Below are 23,388 nucleotides of genomic sequence, written 5' to 3'. Positions count from 1 at the left end.
ATTTTTAATAAATTATAATTATTAGATTAACAAAAATCAACAGTGAATAAATCGGTTGTAAGAGTGGTAAACTTTTTTTGGATAAGTATATCCTGCCCCTAATTTTATATTATATTTCTCTAAAAACTTCTCAAGAGTTTATAGGGCTTTAAGGGTAGATAATAAATTGACCCTCCTAATTCATATTAAGAAATTTTACTATATTTAATTATGAGATTAGTATTTTTCATATTTTAGGAGATGATTTTATTTCCTACACATACACATAAAAGTGTGTGAGACCTATATTTTTTTTTTTCTTCACATGAGCCCCACACACTTTTATATGTGTAAGAGATAAAATTATTTCCTAGAACATAAGAAACACTAATACCTTTAATTATTTTTAATTGAAAAAGACAATGAGATCAAACTCTCATAATAGGCATGAGAAAAGGAAATGGATCCTCTTTATGTTAAAAAAAAAAAAACATGACATGATTACGTGAGAAAATCACAATCATACAACGATGAATCAACGGTTATGATTTTGTAACTACCTATTTTAATATATTTTTTTTCTTCTCTTTTTTTGTCATCATTGATCCACCTTTATATGAGTATGATTCTCTACATGATCATCTCAAGTTTTTCTTAACAGAGAGGATCCAGATCCAGGAAGGAAACAAAAAGCACTCTCTAGCCGGTTACAAGATCCTCACGTCCTAATCCACAAAAACAGCTTAAATAAAGAGCATCTCTCCAATCATGGCAACACAAGCATAAAATTACCTTAAAGAAAGTCTCGACCACAACAATTGAACTTCCATGATGAAACTCGTTTCTATATACACAATTGCATAATCAGACACCTTGAATATTTGTCAAATGATAATACAAATTTCAAAATTTGTCCTAAGTGCAGAGTTAATGAGTTGAATTCCATCATAAAAATTCAATTAAGAGCTGGGACACATAAGGAACCAAGAAATTCGAAGTACAAAACAATAGTCTTTCAAGTGTTTCGTTATACCAAATAACTCATCTAAGCAATTTTAATCCATGCTTAAGACCCTAGGAACTTTAATATAAGGCTCCTCATAGCTTGGAACAGATGCAATCATGGCATCCCTGTCAAGGATAGACTACTTTGTCAGCACCATTAGTTATTCAATTATGGCTATAAATTACAAATAATGAATAACCCACTCACCTATGATCAAATGTTTCAGGGGCATTGTCACGCAAATTGTTTTCAGTCTCTGCAGAAGATAACATGAAAAAATCAGCAACTTAAAAGTATAAAGCCAATCCAATGAGCAATGATGCTTTCTGCCAGTCATGTAAAAAACACATGCATAACTGAACAAAAATTCACCGGAGTACAGAGGCACTTTAATTGAGAATCACTTAACATATTTGAATGATGAAATTATATTGTTTAAGCAGGATACTTATTTACCATCATCTCTTCCCCTCCCCCTCAGTTGTTTCCTTCTTTGTTTACGAAATAAGTAAAGAGGAAAGTCAAAGCACCACAGAAAATTCGCTTCACCATATAGAATTTTTTGAACAAACTAGCATGACCATGGGGAAGTATAGGAAAGCAATGAGTTGAAAGAGGATAATATAGTTCATTTGCCAAAGTATTGATTTGCTATTGCGCAAGACGTTAATATTAACACCAACATTTCTTAGTGAATAGGTACTAACCATGCATTTTCAGTACATGAATGAATGTAATGCCATCACAATTTACAACTTTAGAAAACCCTCCCCATGATAAAAACATGATTGAATAACGCAAAAACAAGAAGAACAAGAACATGAAAGAACTTAGTTTTTGGTATATCAAAAGTTAGCTTCATTATGTTTTGGCAGTATGGCATATGCAAACAGTACAGAAAATCCAAAGTAAGGATATGAAATCATTAATGGATGAAAAGTGATAATAAAGGTTTACAAAGAACCTGCTCTGATGGAGGGCTCAATGCTTTGGAGATCAACACACTGCAACTGTCCAAACCTGCCACACAAGTCAACCCAAATTCAAAGATTTGATCACTGCAAGCAAATATTAACCCCAGGAACAAATAAATCACAATTTCCAGTTAGAAACAAAATGTTAGGCCCCAAGACAGCAAGTTAGTTACAACTAAGGCAGCAAGGATAATATGAATATGGGTCAAGATGTGGATCCAAGAATTGGAAGATGGAAGTTAGAATGAAATTACTCAAAACCCAATAACAATGACAAGACCCCAGAATCCAGATTTCATTAATATCAATCAAAGAAAGCAAATTTACAAACCCTCATAATATTATAACCTAGATTTACCAGTCTACCACCTGTTGAATTTTAGGAGCAAATTCTTCAACCTGCAATAACCATATTATCATTATTTGAAAAAATAAAATAAAATAAAAAAATAAGATATTTTTAGATGAAAGAAAACGAAATAACAGAAAATAAGGAAACCCCAAATAATGAAAGCATGCGAGACTTAAAACCTCATTTGGGGTAAGAGAGATTTGAGCTGTTTTTGCCAAACGAGACACATCTGGAGTTTCAAGTGAGGAGACGGTGGTTGTTGATGACAACCTTCGGAACTTTAACAACTTCTGTTGGATGCTAACCGTTACCTTTGGGAAGCTGAAACTGAAGCAACTGTTTCTATGCCACATTGCATTTGCATATGAATAAGATGATAATGATGCTCCCTTAAGCAACCCTTTGCTACCCATCTTCCTTCAATTTTTCTAATCCTTATCCCTAACCTTAAAAACTCAGAAAAATCCTACTTTATTAGGAAAGTTTTCATTTTCCAATTTAGTCCCCAAGAAAAATATAATTTTTCGATTTGTCCTTATATAAATACAAGATTTCTCTTTTTTCCCCATTTTCTCACATTTTTCGTTTGCGAAAGCACAGAGGGATCTTCATCGTCGTCGTCATCATCATCATGTCGCGACAGAGATCCAAAAGAACCGAACTACCTCCCGCTCAAGAGGTACCCAAAATCTGCGATCCATCAATTTTTTTATGTCTTCGTTATAATGGTTTTCTGTAACATCTAACGTTGCATTCGGTGAAAATTAATGTTTTAACTTTATGAATGATGCGGTGGTTTTTATGTGCTTGTGGATGGTGTCGTGCTTTTTAGTTGATTCCTTATGAAAATTAATGTTTTGATTCCTTTGCGTGCTTTTGTTGGCTTTTCTTTTTCCCATAAATAAAGGGTTAGAATAACGGTCTTCTACAACATCCTCGTACTATTGTAACTCTATATTTGCATGTATCTTTTTCCAAAGGATATTTAAGTCTTGTTAGTAAAAGGGTCGAGTTGAGTTAAGCAATATGGTATTGATTTGCTTATTTGCTATCGTGAAGATTTTATGTCTAATGTTATAAATGGATATTTTGATATTAGAAAAAGAGTTCATTTGTTTCTGAGGTTTTTTTGTTTCAAGATATGCAAAATTTTGTAATGTGAAGTGTCAGTAGAGTTGCTTTTGCTACATTCTGTCAGTTTTGATGCGTCTTGAAAGCATTGTGTTTTTTTTCTTCATCAAATATATCTTATTTCTTTCTGCTGTGAAATGCAGAATATTGATAAATTGGAGAAAGTTGTAAACGAGGGCAATTATTATGGAGCTCAACAAATGTACAAATCTATTAGTGCCAGGTTCAAACAGATTCTTGCTGTTACTTATTATCAAACATTATCTGCTATATATTCTTCACTTGATCTTCAATTGAAATGCTACTTTAAATTATGCGTAATTAATTTTGCTGTAGTTATTTTCTTTCATTTACAAGTGTATACTTTACGAGATCCACTCATGTGGTAAAAAGTTACACAAACTGGAGATAGCAGATTAATAAAATAGCATGGAATAGTTCATAATTTGCAGCCCCTGAAGGACAATGTTAGCATCAATGCTTGAGGATTTAGTTTGGAGAATAGATATACCATAAATTTTCATATCAATTCTATTCTTTTTGGAGCTGGATAATACTACTCTCACGTGGTGTAGACTTTTTGTATTTTTTGGTGAATAATGAGTTTGTCCAGAGAGTTTGGAGTATTTTCTAATATGCCGGTTTAAGTTTTGGGATGAGTAAAGAAGGCAAGGTTCTTTGCCAGTATAAAACTTATAGTATTATTTGGTGCCTATAGTTGGAGAGGATTGCTGAAGTTTTCAAGGATAATTATTTTGTTTTCCTGTTATTTCTCTTGTGGTATAACATGGTCTTTAGGTCTTTTAACGTCTTTGCTGTGCTTTGCTAATGGCATTTTAAAGGGGATTCTTTGTTAAATATACAGAGATTAGCAAGCTTTGCTTACTTGATATGTAATTCTTATTTATATGAGTTTTTTGAATATTTTGGTTTCATATATCTTACCCTCTGCTCTTGAACATGTCTTTTTTTTTTTCCAGCTTCTCTAGTAAAATTCTTGTTTTTCTAATCTAATAGAATGTACTTTACTCTTATCATCGTTATAGAACTGTGCTTGTTGAAGTCATATGAACCTCAGAAAAAAAATGTTGATAAGCTTCATTGTTTTGGCCTACGACTGCATTAACTAATACATACTCATCGGTTGAGTTGTAGACATTGATGTAGTATACACACTTTGCTGCAGATATGTATCTGCTCAGAGGTACTCTGAAGCGTTAGATATCCTACATTCAGGAGCATGCATTCAATTGGCTCATGGACAGGTTCTACATTTTCTATTTCATTGTGGAGCAAAAGCTACTTGCCAGCTTTATTTATTTAAATGACTATATGTCTCTGTACTTTTATTTAAATGACAATTGTTCTGGGCACTTTTATGTACTTCCTAATAATGCACTTTTATGTACTTCCACTTATAACAGTTTGACAGATAAGTAAATTGCTATAGTTTATATTTTGTTAATTGTGATAGAGTCTGGTTTGATGCTTTACCCCCATGTTGTTGTTTGAGAGGAGGAATCATGCTGGTTAGGGATTGAGGAATCCTCTAACGAGTCAACAGCTTCGGACTTGGATTTCTTTATGATCATAACAAAATAAAACACATTGTCGGAGGATCAGGAATCCTTTGGACATTTATGTCTGAATTTAAATATTTTTTTTAATTTTAAAACACATTTCTGGTAATAAAATATTTATTTCTATGATAAAAATATATGGTAATAATTTTAACATTTGACAAACAGCAAATGAACTCTTACTTTCTCTCTTAAGGTTACATGTGGAGCAGAGCTTGCTTTATTGTTTGTGGAGACATTAGGGAAAGGGAAAATTCCTTATGATGACAAAACACTTGGTGCGTTCCTATACTGTCTTTTACAGTTTTTTTTTTTTTTATCAGAAGTTTATGCTTTGTGTCTATTTTTTTTTTTTTTGGAAAACAAGAAGAGAAATGCTTTGTGTCTATTTGTGATGCAATATAAAATGCTTTGTCTTGTCTCCCTTGGTCAGTTTAGACCACTTGCTTTTATCACATCCTGTTCTTACTTAATTGCATGTGGGAATATTTAATTTGGTAATTGTCATGTGTTTTCATAAACATACATTCTTATTTGGTTTCGTATAGTAGTAAAACATGAAACTTTCCTTCTTATTACTAATAAATTTCAATGGTAGATCTTCTTGAGAAAATCTACAAAACGTTTCCTCGGGTTCTACTGCCACAACACCTGTGGGATGTTGATGACATGCAGCAGCTTTCTGAAACCATTGGAGCTGCAAAGACACGTGTTGAGGGCTGCTCCTCATTCTTAAAAGCTGCTATAAGGTGAGACTTCCCAAAATTAAAAAATTCTAGATTATATTATGCATTTACTGAGCTCCCTCTCTTTTCTGTGCAAGTGAGTGCCAAATACTGTTGTCTTCTATTAACAAATAGTTGGATGTGTCTGTTTATGCTGAGTATTGTAATGTTCAGTTCACAATATGAGACTAATGCATTTAATGTTGCTTTGGCCGTAGAAGCTCTAAAATGATCGTATTAATGTTTATAATTGAGCATCTAATCTATCATAGAAGCATCAAGCATACAGAAATTTCTATGTACCCTTTAAGACTTTTTTTGGGAATACAAGTAATAATAGATATAGAGTTAATAGGATCCTATTTGAACATAACAGGGGAAGTATGTGGAAGGCAGAGGGAGTTAATGTGTGGGCTGGGGTGTGAATATGTGAGAGGCCAATCAGAGTTGAGTCGAAAGGGAGGTATTTATTATTTAAGTAGAGGGTTATAATAAAATCTTTGTATTTGTTCTTCCTATCTTTGCAATTCTAACCCTCAGACTTAATCCTTTTTGGAATCTTGTGGAACTTTTACATTAGAAGGCTATTGATATGAAATAGAGTTATCAGCATAGTTGTTTATGCTTATTTACGTTATAATCATTTGTTTCCCTGAATAATATTTCTGGCTTTGCTACTGTTGTATTCAGGTGGTCTGCCGAATTTGGAGCAAATAGTTCTGGATCTCCAGAACTGCATATTATGCTAGCTGAATACATATATTCTGAAAGTCCTGAGGTGGTACGTTTCGCAATTTTGCTTCAAATTGCCTCTCTTGAATCCTCACTCTGGAGTTTGTTTCAAGTTTCTTTAACCATCATCTGTAGGAACTTTTCTTATCCTTGATTATTGGTTGAACGAAATCGCAATAAGTTTTTTGAATTGAAGGGTTTAGGGAAAATTCTATCAGGGAACAATATTAGGGTTAGAAGATATTCAGGTTCTGTATAATGGTATGAATAGCTTAAGCTTAAGCTTGAGGGGGAGTGTTAGAAGATATTAGGGTTATTTCTCTTATTTGTATTGTGCTTGGGCGTGTACTAGCAGTACTAGTACTTGAACTAATTAATAACATAAATAGATGGAGCATTAGGTTATTGTAATTGAGTAACATCTTACTATCTATCTCATAATACATTGTCAGCCTTCATTATCTCCTTTTCTTTGTCAAAACCCAAAGTTTCAACAATGTTTTAAGCTGATACTTTCAAGGGATGCAAATAGGGACCTCATTAAGGGTATTAGAGTTAGTTTAGAGAAGGATATGATCCTCTCTCTTTTTTGGAAGAGGACAACAACTCCTTTTTTATCCTTCTTTCTACTTACGTGAGATTGAGGCAAGGCAAATGTAAATGAATTTCAGTATACTCTGAGCTAATAAAACATAAAACAAATGTAGTATACTGCAAATGCATTGATTATTTGGAGCAGGTCATGTCTCTGAATTGTTGAGCTGATGGAAATGGCTTTATGCTATCAAAAGCTTCACTACACTTGAAACTCTATTATTACCTTTATTTGTGGTGAATAAACATGAATTTACTTTTTACATGCAGGATATGACTAGAGTGACATATCACTTTGTAAGAGGAAATAATCCAAAGAAGTTTGCTTCTACTCTAGTGAATTTTTTGGGCAGGGTCAGCCTCCTAACCTTTTTATTCCTTGTTATTTGGTTCAACTTTACAAAATTCTGTTGAGGCATGCCAAACAATTTTGATCTTACTTTTTCTGCTAAAAATTGGTTCAACATCCATGATGATTTTATTTATACTAGGACTCATGTTATATTATTGGGTTTTTCTAAAACTAATTTGGAGGTAACTGAGGTATTCATTTTGTATTTTTGGAATAGTTTTGGGAAAATTAAATTGATATGCTTTTCAAATATTGTAGTGTTATCCTGGCGAAGGTGATTTGGCCATTGCTCGGGCGGTTTTAAGGTAAAAGCATTTAAGAACATAATTCTCACTTTGAGATTCCCTGGTAACATTATCGATACTTTCTCACTCCTGGATTCCCAGGATGCTTATGATACCTAAATAACCTTTTATATTCTGATGAAATTTAAGTTTTTGCTTGTTGCGTTATAACTGTAAGGCATAGATATTCTCAGCATAATTTTGTTTATGGCTTCTGAATGCATTTTAACTTGGCTTAAATACTTTTTGTATATTGCAGTATGTATTAGCATCTTAGTGTTCATTGTCAAAACAAACACTTTCAATTCAGATCACAGTACGCAAGATTAGGACATTGTTTCTTGTAAATATGAAAAACTTAAATAAATACAAAGTAGAATCAGTCTTAAGCTATCTATCCTCCCTGTTTTGCTATCTATGTGATAAATAAGGAGAATATTCACTTTAGGTTTCTTGTACTAATCATCATCGATGCATACATTATTACAACAAAGATCCCTCTACTATTCCCTTTAGTGGACATCCTCGGTGACAATTGATGAGTAAAGACAAGCATACACTGTTTTCAGTGATGTTGACACACTTGTTAAATTCAAAATCCTTGTTTTCTTTGGTTAATGTCTTTAACCTGCAATCAACAACTAATTCCATGCATATTTCAACAGGGTTTCAAACTGAGAATTGCTCATTTCTTGCATGATAGGTATTTATCTTCAGGTAATTTGAGAGATGCGAACATACTAATGGATGAGATAAAGAAGCAAGTTGAATCTGCTGAGGTTGAGATTCCTCGGACAGACTTGATGCAGTTCATCAATTATCTTTTGCCAACGTAAGCTGTCTATATTGTTCAGTCGATAAATTGATTGATTTTTGTTGTAAGTTCAGACATAGTAAAGGGACATTTTGCATTACTTCAATTTGAAGGGAACTGGAAGCACTATCATTTGAAGAATATTGATAGTTTGCTCTTGTACTTCATCCATTACAGGATACGCAAACTTTTTTATACTTCTATAAAGAGTGTTGATTGTGCTATACATATATGGCTCTATTCCTTAGAGTGGAAGAAAATGAAGCAAATTAAAATTAAGCACATTATTTTGCTGTAAGGAACAGAGGCATATACCAATTAGATAGATAGCACTCGATATAAGTAAAGCAAAATGCTCATCCTATTATGTAATAGATGAAATTGTACATAGGTGAAAAAATTAGTGAGAGTACTTAATATGAGACATGTTTCATGGGAAGAAGAGTAGTCTATTTATTTATTTATTTTGATGCAGGATGGAGAGAGATGCTTTGCCTCTTTTTAATATGTTAAGAGCAAATTTTAAGTCAAGCATTGACAGGGATCCAACGTTCAATGAGGTCAGCTCTTTATTTTCCCCTCTATTGTTGGTAGGTAGCAATTAGCAAATATATCCTCCAAGATGTGGTGTAACTGTATGCTTCTATGAAAATTCTGGCCAGTCTTGGGTTGTTATCTTATGATTATTTTTCTCTTTGCATGTAACTAAAAATCAACCCCTTGTGCTGCATTTGACATGAAAAAAAAAAAATTGATTTAGATGCTAGATGATGTTGCGGAAAAGTTCTATGGAGTACAGCGAAGGAACCCCATGGGAATGTTTGGAGATATATTCAAGGTGACTACTAATACGTTTCAATAGTTTAATATTAACCATCCAGGAACTTGCAAAATCACATACTTCTGAATATAAAAAATCTCATAATGAATTAAGAAGTTTGATCTTAATTTCTTATTATGCAGTTGATGGGGGCTTAGTAATGATTGACATTCATTATTGAGACACCACCAGATGGAGCAGCAACTTGGAAATGATTCAAATAATTACAATACATTTATTTAAAGATGAAGCAAATTCATGTCAGGGAACAAAATCTTTGTGTAATCTCTTGATTTTGATGAATTTGTTGTCATTTGTATATTCTAGTTTCACAATTTTGCTAAGTTCACGTTTTAAGTGTTTTTGCCGTTAAAAACTTGACAGTGAAGTTTGATTGCATCTTGTTAGATTTAATCTTTCATTAATAGCCAATAGATCCTATGCTCTGAGACATGTACCTCCTTTTCTTCCTTTTCCTCTCTTTCACTCTCTAATAATAGCCTTATGTTTTCTGGTTCCATATAAATTCTATACGCATTACAGATTTCATTTTGAACGTGTAGAAAAATGCAAATAAAAAAAAAAAGGGAAAAATGGTAAAGGTCACTACTTTATGTGAAATGCTAATTATCTCATAGAGCAGTTATACAAGTAAAATGGAAAATTTGACTGGTGGCACCAAATGATCACAACATGGAACCTTCCAGAAATTACATATATAACATGTTCCATTTAATGATATACATTATGCAGAATCAGTTGAAAAGCTGGAAACTAGATAAAGCTATAAAATTATTCATCGATTAAAAAGAGCACTCCATTGGCCTTCTTAAAGTTGTGTCTGGTATGATCAATCACCTGTACAGAGAATAAAAGTCAAGACATAAAATTGAAATGCCATCTGTACGATAGAAAATTTATTACAAAAGATAGAAAAATAAATAAATAAATTCTACCTTCTGCACGAACAAAAAGGGAAAAATAAAAAAGATTTCAACTAAACATCTGAAGCTCCAAAGTTTATTACACAAGTCAAGAAAATAAAGAGCAAACTCAAAGAAATGAAATATAATTCCCAGGTCATATAAAGAGCATTGCAAATGAACTCCTGCATGTAAAACTTACATTTGTGTTGCTCAGTTCTAGATTGTAAAAGTCCATTGTCTCTGCCTTAAATAGAGGGCCAGCATGCCATGTCCCACGATTAAGCTTAAGAAATTTGGAACCTGCAACCTTGAAAACTTGGACATCCTCAATGGCAGGAGGCACATATGGATGACCGCTGGGTGACTGCACAATCTTCTTGCCTGTGTCATCCTTGATTGCATTTGAATCAACAATGGATGACTTAGCCACTCCAAGATACCAAACATGACCACCAATGGACCCAAGACATTGAGTCACGCTTGCATGATGTGTAATATTAGAAAACTTAAGCGGGCGATTTTCCAGATGCATAATGTAGAACCTGCCATATACACATTAATTCAAATAAGTTAGTGCATAATTAAGGAATCTAATCACTATCCCAACTAAATTAAGTTGGACTATGCATAGCAAAACAGATTTTGAAGTGTTTTTGCAAAGTTTCCACAATGAATTCCTAAGTTTGTATGCCTCCCAATTTGATATATAGTTGTTTGCTAGGGTAATTTCAGGATAATAAGCAGATTTTGTTTGCTCTGAGAGCACAAGATACCTCAAATTGATCCACAACAACAACAGGAAGGAAAAATAAAAAGAACTTTGAGCGCTTTATGTCATGATAATACAATCCAAACAGCAAGGAATTACTATAACATCAAATAAAACAATCAATTCATCTCTATAAATCTATGTTTGACAATAGCATAGATTAATCAAATAAAATTTAACCAATCAAAGTTGATTACAACTCCTAAGGAGATTGAAAATTCGACCATAAGTTCAGGCTTTACACTTCAAAAATGAGTAAATAGGTAATCTAGTTCCTGAAAGTATCCTGCACAAGCAATTTGATCCTTCATTTATTTGTTATACAAAGTAGCCCTTACAATTTTTAAAACCATAACAAGTTAGTCCTTATAAATCCTGTTACCCATGTTAAGGGCAACTCCTAACGTTATTCAGCCATTGTTCTTTGCGATACAATTTCAGTTTGCTTTCAACCCTATTCAATGTATTTTGTTTTGAGTACTATAACCCTGCAGTCTGCAGAGCATATAACTCTCACATTTTCTCTGAAAAAAACCATTTGCATGAAGACGAAAGGAATCAAGGCTGAAGACAAATTGGTTGTTTGCCATTCCAGGCTGGTTTTATTTGTCACTGAACCATTCTTTTCTTTTGGTAGCACAGTCAAGTTTAAATTGACCATTTTGAAGGAGATTTGTACCTCCAATGAATCTGAGTTAACACTTCATGATTCTTCAGAGTTACTCAGATATTGATGACAGATTATTTAAGAAAATTTTCCCAATTATCTATAAGCTCTGCTAATTGCTGTTATTATACAAGCGAAGACATTTACCTGTAAGTTGCAACTTCGGTACAGTATAACTGCATTAATCATGTGAAGTATCAATCATAAAGCTATGTAAGAAAAATCCTATAAAAGGGACAAAATACTGAAGTTAGGTCCATCTGGTATTTGTGGTGAAAAGTTGATGTTTGATATATGGTGGAGAATGGAGCTTGCAGTGTGTTGCTTTCTTCTTTATGTTAGTTTGATAGACAAGTATCGCATTTATTTCAATGTAAGTCACTTTTTTTTCCTCTCTGCAGAGGAGAAGGAGAGAAAGGTGTGTCTTGCTTAAAATACTATATGATTCTCTTGTTGGATGGTTGGTACATAGTAGAAACGTTGTTTCAGTGTTCTGGTGCTACTTTTTCTTTATTTTCTATTGTAAAATGTGCTACTTCATTTTCTTGCTGCCATATCAGTTTTAGATTGATGTGCTATGTTTAATTGATTATGAGGATCAAATGTATTTTGCTATTAAGATTATGGATACTGATGTATGGATAACACTTAAAAAAGGATAAGAATATGAGAGGTAAAGTGATGATGATCATAACAGTGAAGAAGATAGTCTATATAAAGTATAAACCACCCCAAATTGGAGTAAATATGAATATGATGATGACATCGACACATACAGGCTTCAACTTAAAGTCATGGTAGGAAGAAAGGTGAAATAAAAATAAAAATACACAAGGTAAAAACTTTCAAAATTAGCAGAATAAAAAGTACACAAGGGAAATTAAACAAGAGGGGAAAAGGGTGTGTGAGAAAACATTGATATGATGATAAAAATGGAAGCTTGATTGAAAAAAGAGAGAAATTGATGGTAGTTGAGAACCTGGGAATTCCATGGCTAAGGTCCAATTGAGCATCATGGGGACCGAACTCATCGCCGTCCGGCGAAGCCTCGATGACCTGACCGTACTCTTTGAAGGTTGACGGAGTTGCTTCGATTGGCTTCAGAGTCACCACCTTTGGCTCCTTCGTCGTGTCCATTACTGATGACACCACAATCTTAGAGAGTGAGAGAGAGAGAGAAAAAAAAAAGATAAAGCTGTAAGAATAGCTGGTTTTCTTTGGTTGGCTTAATATTTTTATTATTATCTATTAAATTGAAAACGTTATAAAAATCCCAACAAAATTTAAATCACTTTTTCATTATTTGTGCCATTTTTAATGTTAAATATTATATTTGTAGATAATAAAATTAGAAAACATAGTTATGGCTATGTCATTTTAAAGAATATAATTTTGTATTATTTTAAGTGAAATGACATTTTTTTATGCATAATTGATAATATTACATATTCTTTATCTTCTATTTTCTCTCTATTTCTAATTTCATGGAAAAGAGAGAATGTAAAAAATTATTAATTATACAATAAAATGATAGTGTTTCATATAAAATAACAATTATATAATTTAAAATGAGAAATATTTTTTTCCTAAAACTATATAATATGATATATTACTTTGTCAATTTTTTACCGTCAATTTCTAAAACATACACTTACACATTTTTTTTTAGTATTTTTACAACATTTATGTACGGGACTAGTTCCTTTATATACAAAATAATACGGTCGAGTCGATACTTTCAAGCATAGTTATTAAAATCGGACTGACCCAGCCGGGTCGACCCGAGAACCGGTAAACCGATCATATAACCGGTCTGGTTGAAGCAACGGACCGGTCATGAATTAGAATCGATGCGACTCGGTCCGTCCCGGCTGGTTTTCATAAAAAACCGGTAACCTGGCCCGGTTAAAAAAACAAAAAATTCCAAATTTTTCGTTTTTTTCAAAAAAAATCATAATAGCCATATTTGAATATTTTTTTGTTTATTGACTTACATAAGTTATGTACCTACAACACTAATATTATCTCAATTGTGTACTATGCATAAAATTTTGAATAAATTTATAGTTAGAGATGTCATTTTTTGAACCTAAAGTCCCGTATCACGATCGTTATATTTTTGTTTGATTTTTTATTTGATAATAATACGTGATTTATTATTTTTTGTATTAAAATATTTGAAATTTTTATCATTTTTTTAGATATTTGAGTATGTTTATAATTTTTTAATATAAATTATAAAATTACATATAATTACTGGGTCATGCGGTTGAACCAGTGACCCACTAGTTGAACCAGTGACCTAGTGACTCAGTATCTCGACCGGGTCAATGACCGAGCCGGTTTTAATAACATTTAGGCTTGGATATGTGTGATCTACTAGAAATGTAATTAATCTATCACTATACTTATAGATAATTATTCTAAAACGTATTAAACAATACATATTGAGTCCAAAATTACAAAAGAGAAAATGATAATTATAATTTAATAAATGTTTGCAAATATAGTGTTGCAATAGGAATTTGAAAAAATAAAATATTGAATGGCCAGATTTGGACACAATAAATTGGCTAGTGTTGTAAAACACACATATTTTACATGGTAGATGACTACCTTAATTTTATGTGGTTACAACTTAGGAATTATTAGGTGTTATTGTATGTTTTATGGTTACAACCTTTTGTATTCCTAAATAATGGTGCAATAACCTATGGTGTAACTTCTTCTCCTTCTATTGAGAGATGCATCTTATGAAGACAAAAAATAAGAAACAAAAATTATAGCTAGTTACTGACAAAGTAAGCTTTTAGAATTCAAATTTCAATTGTCTTCCTCTCTTTCCCTATGTTTTCTCACCATATTTCATAAGTGCTAGGTATTTATTTTGGCATTTGGATTTATGGAATGGAGCAAACAATGGATCTTTTTCAGTGGGTTATGACTTGGAAAAGCCCAATTGACATGGAAAAATTACTTGAACGTTGGCTGACCTAATGGATATTTTGTCATTGGGTTATGACTTGGAAAAGCCCAAGTGATTTCAGGTTCAGATTGCTTTTTCGGTCCAACAGATTATTTATTTAAATATTTTTTGCCACAATTCGAAATATAGTTGCCACTTGGCGTAGGCACTAGAGAAAATGCTCAAGTATGGACTAAAAAGAAGAAAGTAGGTTCGCATCGTAAGGCACGAGACTCATCAGTTGAGTGCTTTATGAAGCAAAGAATTATAGATAATCATTCTTCTCTTCTAAAAAATTTGCCTGTTTTTGTGAAATGGAACTACAGAAGGTTAAAATGGTAACTAAGAAATGTACATTTGTTCTATGATCAAGTATAAATTGCTAATATGTGCAGGCATTAAGCTATGAGCAAAATCTTTTACATTTTGTGATTGATATATTTACATCTGGAAAAGCAGATAAGGTGTTAAAATAGACATATAATTGAGACATAGGATATTATGTCTATCTTTTTTCATGTCAACTGTATCTACTCATCTACACAATATCGTTATATCATAATCTTAACTAATCTTCACCATTTTTTTTTTTTTAGTTGAGATTTTGATCTAATGGTATTAAAAAAACTAAGTAGAGTAGACATAAAAAAAAAGGGGGAAATCATTTGTTCTTTTGAAGTATATAACTTGTGTCATTTTAGATTCTAACTTGATTTCCGTCAATCAACGGTTATAATTTATTAGGTTAAAATTATTAATTAATTAATAATAAATTTGGCCCATTAAGTGCGACCCAATAAATTATAACCGTTTATTAACGGAAATCAACGATTATGATCTAAAATGACACAACATTATATCCTTTAAAAAGACAAATATTTTTCCCGGAAGAAAATAGCCATAATATCCTATCTTTATAATCAATACAAAATTTGTTCTTGTATTCTCAGCAAAAACTTAAAAAAAATAAAATAAAGTAAAGTATCTTTTGGGTCCTAAACAAAAATTATGGGGCCCAATTTAATTTCTTAAAAAAAAAAGTCGACTCGTGATTCTTTGAATTTCAGCTAGATGAACCACAATTTCGACTAATTGGGCCTATTTTGAATTTCAAAAGGACCACAAGTCTACTTTTTTTTTTCTAAGAGATTAAAATGAGCTCCATAATTTTTGTTAAGTATCCAAAAAGTCAAAAATAATAATAATAATAATAATAATAATAATAATGAAACAGTGGATGGACCACATCCCAGATATTTCTAGAGCAATAAGCAAATAATTATCATGAATACTATATATATGTAAAAAAAAAAATTTAAAGTTTTCCCTTATTTATGGTAGGAACACTGCATTTGGAATCTTAACTTTCTTTCCCTTTTCATAAACAAGTGTTTTCATTTGATGTGACAAAATTAGTTATAAGAGCATCAACCTTGAGGTACTTTTTCTGCTGTTTCCTTCATAATACAAATTAAAGTCCATTGCCATCCAAAAACTAGACTTTGTTTAACTTTTTTACTTATTTAATTGTTTGTCTTAATGATTTTCGTTAGAGAAAAGGTGGATTAGTTTGGGGCTTTGATGAGGTATGGTAAACTTTAATGGGAAAAAAGTAGCTAAATTTTATGTATGATGGTTCTGTTGAGGCTAAAATTACTATTATAAGATTCCCTCGGTATATAATTTTCGGACCCAGTAATCTGACACAAATCTTGAATCACTTTGATTCATTTTGCATTTGCTAGCAATCACAAACCCAGAATATTGGGCTTTTCTGGCTTTTAGATTTATATATTCTTTACAAAATAGTGGTAGTTCAGTTGATAGTAAGGGAGTTAAGTAAGTGAAAAGAAAATGGTCTCGGTTCGATCTCCACATACTATTTTTGAAAGGAATTTAAATATCTTTATCCTTAATCCGCCTCGCATTTCAGTTAGTTCCATAATCGACTTAAAGAGTCGAAATTTGTGAATTCTAAAAAGTTATTAGGATTGAGTTAACTCAAAAAAAAATAAAAAAAATTATATAAACTTTATCTTTTTGAAACCTTCAATGATTTAGGTTCACTTATTTTTTATTTTATTTTGTGGTAATGAGGTTCACTTCCTTTCTAAGAAAGGAGAAAAGGCACTTTGTGCAATGTCGGTAATCATTTGTACACTTGTGGTTGAAATGACAAATACATCTCTCTCTCTCGCTTTGCCTCCTCTCTGCTATATGATCAGAAAACCATAAGACACACTTTGGTTACTGTTCTTTTTCTTAATGTGTGCATATATGGGCAGGAATTCATGCTTCATTTCATCTCTAGAAATTAGTCCACTGGGGAAATCATGACTAGGAATATAAGGTACCATGCCTCTGTTTATCAAATTAAAATGATAAAACAAAACATGAAAAAGCTTTAATTATGATAAATACAAACAAAATAACCAATTTCACCACGTTTATTGAGCCTAATATATATATATATATAATAAAATGAATGATTAACATTACTTTTTCCTGTGTGTGTCTTCTTTATAATTGTTAAATTACCTGCACAATGACATTATGTTTTAGATTCTGCCTTCTGTCCCACTGGGGCTTTAATGGTAAGATATTTTTGATCTTATCATATATTTTTCTCATGTGGACAGGGAGAGGTTGTCAATCAGAACAATATGCACTATCTCAACCAAGAGAATCTAGAGTTTGTCAAACTGGGGACACTTCCTTACTGTTTTAGTTGCCAAATTACTCTCACTTTTTTTTTTTTGAATAGACAAATTACTCTCACTTGAAACACTTTCTCAGAAAGGTTTTAAATAATTTTAAAGTGTGCATCATTGTCTCCAATATGCTCTAACATTATAAGGCCTACCTTTGAGCCCATATCCAATTTCATTTTCTTTTCCCTTTTTTGTTTTTCTTTTCCGCTACCAGCATTCGAACCTGGACCATTATGGAGTTGTCCTCCAACAACTACCATATCCACCATGAATGCTAATATTTCCTTTCCTTTTCTTGGAAATGCAGTACTGATATTCTCTCAGCATTTTTTTTTATTTTAATAATGCACATTTTGAGGTACAATGTCTTGTTTTGTTTGACCTGTTGCTGACAGCATGAGATACCAATCATTTTTCCACTTTAAACAAAATAATCTTTACCAAGAGTTCTACATTAAAGCTGCTATGTTATGGTCACAAACCAATTTAAATCTCTTTGTTTTGCACTATTGACTTATTGAATGCTTATATATTCTAGGTTGTCCTTTTTCCTTCAAAATGAAAAAAAAAAAAAAAAAAAAAAAAGATGGAATTTTCTGCTGGGATTTCTGGATAACCACAATGCCACAAGCATCTAGTATGAAACCAGAAAGAGATAATGGTAACACGGGATGTCATCGTCACAACTTTGAAGTTGATTAGTTGAAATGGGACACGACTATATATGAGTGCTATCCAACCATATTTTGAATGACAAATGCTGCATAGTTCCTGGCATTGACATATATCACAACTTTTCTGGCATATAGGCTAGAAAAATTGTGAAATTGAAAACGAAATATATAATTCAATTTAGGATATTCTATTATGAAAGAATAGGATATGGAACGGATATTATTGGTTGCATGTATGAGTAATGATCACTTCTTTCTTTCCTGTTTCTTCCAAAAAAAAAAAGAAGTAATGATCACTTCTATTAACTTAAGTGGAAATTGTGTGCTTTGCCTTGAAAAACTTGCAGTTGCACACACATATTTCTTTTGTTTCTTTCCTTAAATGCTGTCATTTATGATCAGCAAGTTCACTTCCTCAAATTCTGTTTAAGTTTCTGAATAAGAACCATACCCAATGGAGAATGGTGTTTGTAATTAAGTTAAATAATTATTTTTTCAGGCACAAAGATCTTTCTAATCAGAGATTTTTCCCATAATTTGGGCACTGTATCAGGACTAATTTGATTCAACTTTACGCCAAACTTAACAACCATATCCTTTAATTTGTTCCTAATAACTTTGGCTTTTTCTTTCTAAAAAGATTGTAATTATTCTTCATATTTAGAAATAAGAGGTAACAACACTACACTAAAAGTAAAACTTACCTGTGAAAAGATATATAGAAACCGTGTGATTGTGAGCAAGTCAAGAAATAATTCCAACTAAGCAACGACGCGTGGACTTTTTTTTCTGTTAAACCCACAAATATTGGAAGCCAGTTTTCTTGCAATATTGCTATCGTGCTATGTTAGTCCAATGAACGTTGGTTCTTCTTCAAGGACAAATTAATGGGATAACATTGTTTCTTCTAAAGGTGACAAATCAGTTATGGTTCCACCAATAGTTGGAGAACACTCAAGTCATTAGCTGCTAATTATAATTAATTAAATACACATTTGATCTTGTTGATTCAATAATTATTTGCTACAAGCCACAAGCCACAAGGAGTGGTTTAAAGGTAAGAAGTTTGGGTAGTTTATGTAAGAGTATAGATTGAAATATCATAGCCATTATTGTATATAAAAAAAAGAAATAATAATTATTTGTGACCTTAGCATTGAATGGTTTGGCAAAACCCCAAAATTTGACATGCCTAAATAATAGTGGATTCAATTCTTGAGAGTCGCAATTTTTAAAGAAAATGGAGGGTTAAACCAAAGGCGAAATAGTTAAGTTCATGAAAACTTCAAACACTAATTGATATCTAAAAATAAATAAATATTAAATGGTTCATTGCCTTCAAGACTAACCTAATGTTGAGGAATGTTGGTTTGTCTAACTTGATGTTGAGTCATCCTGCATGATACTCATGATGTTGAAATGCTGCTTGAGGTGGTCTTGATCTATTAATTATAGTCAGCTTTCTGCTTAAAAAGTAATCTGTTCTAGAACATTTCTCTGTCAAGTTTTTTATTTTCTTAATCCTATTTAGGTATTAAAGTAGAAGATAGCAAGCATTATTTGACATTTGTGGCATATAATTTTCTAACCAGGCCCGACTAGCTATGAAGTACAAAAAATTTCTGATTACTGACAAAATTTGCCAACTCCTTATAAATTGAGAGTGTTCTTGCTATTCCTCCCTATAAAATACACTGGGCTGCTAAGTTGAAAATAGAGATTGATAGATTGGGAATTAGGAAAAAAAAATTAATTTAATACTTTTTAATAAATTAATTACGCATTTATTACATTTTTAGAAATAATTACACATTTATTGCATAATATAAAGACGCCTAAATTGAGCGTCACTCATCAGGTGTTGACACGTGTCATATTTTTTTTCTAAAAAAATAATAATTTAATTATAAAACTTCTGGAGGCGATAACTTTTGACTCGAGTATTCAAATCAGATAATTCTTTTTTTGATTACACATAACTTTTCGAGATCTACGCAATGACATCTCATTTGATATATTTTATTTCTCACAAACATAATTTAAATTTAAATCAGGTAATCCTTCTTCCTTAGAGATTTAAAATATTTATTTAATTATTTCCTTTATTAATACAGATTTTTTAAATTGATTTTTGAGTTTAAATCACAAATCAAATCTTTATTTTTTTTCCTTATTAATAATAATTTTTATTTTTTTTAATTTAAATCACAAATCAAATCTTGATTTATTTTTTATATTAAATCACAAACCTAGAACTCATATGCTTCTGAGTTTAAAAATGTGACACGTGTCAACACCTGACACGTCATCAATGACGTCTAAATTGAGTTTCAATCAAGCGGCAATCACACTTAATTTAGGTAATTTTATTTTTGAAAAACATTCATAAGCCATAATTAATTTCAGACAACAAATAATAACCAGAAGCTTATAGCATTAATCATTAATTTTAAAAATAATATCCTTCTTCCTTAGAGATTTAGAATATTTATTTAATTATTTCCTTTATTTCTACAGATTTTTCAAATTATTTTTTTAGTTTAAATCACAAATCAAATCTTTATTTTGTTTTCCTTATTAATAATAATTTTTATTTTTTTTAATTTAAATCACAAACCAAATTTTTGTTTAAAAAAAAAATTATTATAAAAAAAATTTAAATCACAAATCAAATTTTATTTTTTTATATTAAATCACAAATCCAGAACTCAGAGGCTTCTGGGTTTAACCGCTCTTATAATACTATTCTTACAAATTTAAATTGTGTTTGTGAGAAATAAAATATGTCAAATGAGATGTCATTACGTAGATCTCGAAAAGTTATGTGGAATCAAAAAAAGAATTACCTGATTTGGATACCCGAGTCAAAAGTTATGGCCTTCAGAAATTTTATGATTAAATTATTATTTTTTTTGGAAAAAAAATATGGCACGTGTCAACACATGATGAGTGACGCTTAAATTAGGCGTGATTGTCTCTTGAGTGACGCCCAATTTAAACGTCTTTAGTGACGCCCAATTATGCAATAAATATGTAATTATTTCCAAAACTATAATAAATGTGTAATTAATTTATTAACAAGCATTAACTTAATTTTTTTGCCCGGGAATTATTGATGATTTTTCAAAGCATAGTTTATTAGTCCATTTATATTGTATAAGGTCAGAAGTGATGATTTAACATATATGGAATGTCGGGTAAAACCGAAGTAGTTTTTCATAAATTGAAAGAAGTGACTTACGATGAACTCCAAAATTAGTTTGTTTTGCACGTATGCCATAAAGATTAGATTAAAATTTAATAATTATTTAATAATTTATTTTTTTTTAAAATATATGCACGGTAGAAGTAAAGGCACGGGTTTAAACTTTAAAGACAGAGAAATTATAATAAAAAATTATTTTATTCTAAAAATGAGAACTTTATTTATATTTTTGTACTGACTCTAATACTGTCAGGTTTTTTCTTTCTTAATGCTGCACAAGGCCCAATTTTGGTGAGTGGAGTTCAAGAAAGTCAAAGAGGGGCTCAAGTAATCCTAATTCTCACTTTTGATATTCTAGATTTCTTTCTTCTTTCTTATATAAGCTTGTGTTATATGAGAGGCTAAGGTTAGACGATTTGAGGAAATTTTGAGAGCACCTATAGAGAGAAGTTTGAGAGTTAAATCTTTTTAGGGAAGTTTGAGAGAATACCATCATTGTAGGTGAGTTTTGAGTGTACCATCATTATTGGTGAGGTTTGATATCTTGTACTCATTATTTTCATATTGAAAGTTTGATTATGGACTAGTGTCACGTGTATTTTTACTTCTTCACATTGGAGAAATTTTTTTATTTTTTCCACGTTAAAAGATTATTGTGTTTATCTTTCTTTCTCTCTCTCTTTCCTTTATATTTTTTGTTTCTGTTGTGTATAAGCCGACTTGGTGTGTTCAGGCCGACCTCTCTAATAGCTGAGCTCCGAGCTCAATGTTTGACTTTTACAAAGACTTCATAGCCGAGATTTGGGGACCGAGTTCGTCCCATCAATTACTTCTTTGAAGCGAGTCGGTCCTTCAGATATCCCTACAAATTTGAACTATTTGAGTCGACTATAAAACTAATCCTCGAAGACTTAATTACACTAGACAACAAAAATCATTTAACCTTTCAATGTTTGAAACGGAGGACTTAACTAAACCTTTAACACTCTTTTAATGATATGTTAATAATAAAATAATTTAATATACATATATATTACGTTAGTCAGCATTGGTGAGTTGATGTCCCCTCGTGCTTCTTTATATTTTTGGTAACTTTTAGTTGACTTTTGTTTTCACGCAACCAAAATAATTTGTTTTTTAATAAATAAAGCTGAGTTAATTATTACAAAATTTACCAATACATTTGAATAATTTCATTTGCCTTTTAATGAAAAAATAATAATTTTGAAGCTTAAGTAGTGTTTGTCTAATAGGAGACAGTTTCCCGTCCCAGTATTAGAAATTGATTAACCTTAATCAATATAGTAATGAAGTTAGTTGGATTGGTGAATAGGCCCAGCTTCAAAGTGCACAACTTTCTTGCTCTTCATTTCAAATTATTTGAACTTTAGATGGGGTATGAGGTCCACACGGCCTTATTTTGTTCACTCCTTTTATCCTTGACAATGCCGTACCTCTGCAATTGGGAGCTGTAACTTGAGACCCTGCCACCAAGAACAAACAGCTTCAGCAGGTACGAGTTCATTGAAAATTCATCAAAAAGTTTTCATTACACCAACATTTTTCTAATCATTTCATCTTAAGTCGACTCATTTCTTAATATAGTATTAAAGCATGTTTAATTAAGAAATTATGGTAAGGGCACATGTATGGTTTCATCATATCTCTTAACACCCTCATAATTGTTTTTGGGCTTTGAAACCTAGATGATACACAAGTCTATTTTTTTTTTTTACCTTGTACTTAAATTCAACTTTTTACTACATAAACGGGGTGGTAAGGATTTGACTTTAAATCACTTAGTTATACTCTGATATTGCGTTAAATAATCAACCCTCATAAAAATTTGAGCTGTAATGTAAAAACAAATAATAGTTTTATATTTTATATTGGATTAGAATAGTATAAATTATACTTTCAATCTTTTCATTTATATCGAATAACTTTAATTTTTAATTTAGTTATATGAACAAATGGATACAAGTGGATTAATAATCAAAATTTAAGCATTAAGTGTAAGACTTTTTATTTTTATGTCGGTGTAAAAATAATATATTCCTTTTATATTGTATTTCAATTTGATTAAATTCTTTTGGGGCGTGAGATAATTAATGTAGAAGGTATAAAA

At 31.4% G+C, this 23,388-nt stretch overlaps 3 protein-coding genes across 3 annotated transcripts; 1 reads left to right on the top strand and 2 right to left on the bottom strand.

Annotated features, from left to right (window-relative positions):
- Positions 1 to 814: 814 nt before the first annotated feature.
- On the bottom strand, positions 815 to 2,775 carry LOC133316275 (glutamyl-tRNA(Gln) amidotransferase subunit C, chloroplastic/mitochondrial). Its single transcript, XM_061518033.1, has 5 exons — positions 2,491 to 2,775; positions 2,318 to 2,358; positions 1,950 to 2,005; positions 1,193 to 1,241; positions 815 to 1,110 (listed from the first exon to the last, which is right to left on the bottom strand). Exons 1-5 carry the CDS (start codon positions 2,722 to 2,724, stop codon positions 1,035 to 1,037), a joined length of 456 nt encoding a protein of 151 aa, XP_061374017.1. The 5' UTR covers positions 2,725 to 2,775; the 3' UTR covers positions 815 to 1,034.
- A 62-nt stretch (positions 2,776 to 2,837) lies between these two features.
- On the top strand, positions 2,838 to 9,819 carry LOC133316192 (protein GET4). Its single transcript, XM_061517950.1, has 12 exons — positions 2,838 to 2,990; positions 3,586 to 3,665; positions 4,629 to 4,707; positions 5,219 to 5,300; positions 5,621 to 5,771; positions 6,438 to 6,528; positions 7,344 to 7,427; positions 7,684 to 7,730; positions 8,413 to 8,541; positions 8,999 to 9,083; positions 9,284 to 9,361; positions 9,487 to 9,819. The coding sequence occupies exons 1-12, from the start codon at positions 2,943 to 2,945 to the stop codon at positions 9,499 to 9,501; spliced, it is 969 nt and encodes a 322-aa protein (XP_061373934.1). The 5' UTR covers positions 2,838 to 2,942; the 3' UTR covers positions 9,502 to 9,819.
- Positions 9,820 to 9,937: 118 nt separating this feature from the next.
- Positions 9,938 to 12,897, bottom strand: LOC133316870 (uncharacterized). The gene is made up of 3 exons (XM_061518698.1): positions 12,685 to 12,897; positions 10,469 to 10,811; positions 9,938 to 10,201 (listed from the first exon to the last, which is right to left on the bottom strand). The coding sequence occupies exons 1-3, from the start codon at positions 12,840 to 12,842 to the stop codon at positions 10,136 to 10,138; spliced, it is 567 nt and encodes a 188-aa protein (XP_061374682.1). The 5' UTR covers positions 12,843 to 12,897; the 3' UTR covers positions 9,938 to 10,135.
- Positions 12,898 to 23,388: the final 10,491 nt, after the last annotated feature.

This window comes from Gastrolobium bilobum, unplaced genomic scaffold (assembly GCF_033153095.1).
Source record: "Gastrolobium bilobum isolate Gb01-03AN ecotype WA unplaced genomic scaffold, APGP_CSIRO_Gbil_v1 utg4280, whole genome shotgun sequence".
Taxonomy (NCBI): domain Eukaryota; kingdom Viridiplantae; phylum Streptophyta; class Magnoliopsida; order Fabales; family Fabaceae; genus Gastrolobium; species Gastrolobium bilobum.
Note: the sequence above shows the minus strand (reverse complement) of the source record. Positions and strands in the feature narration are given on the sequence as shown.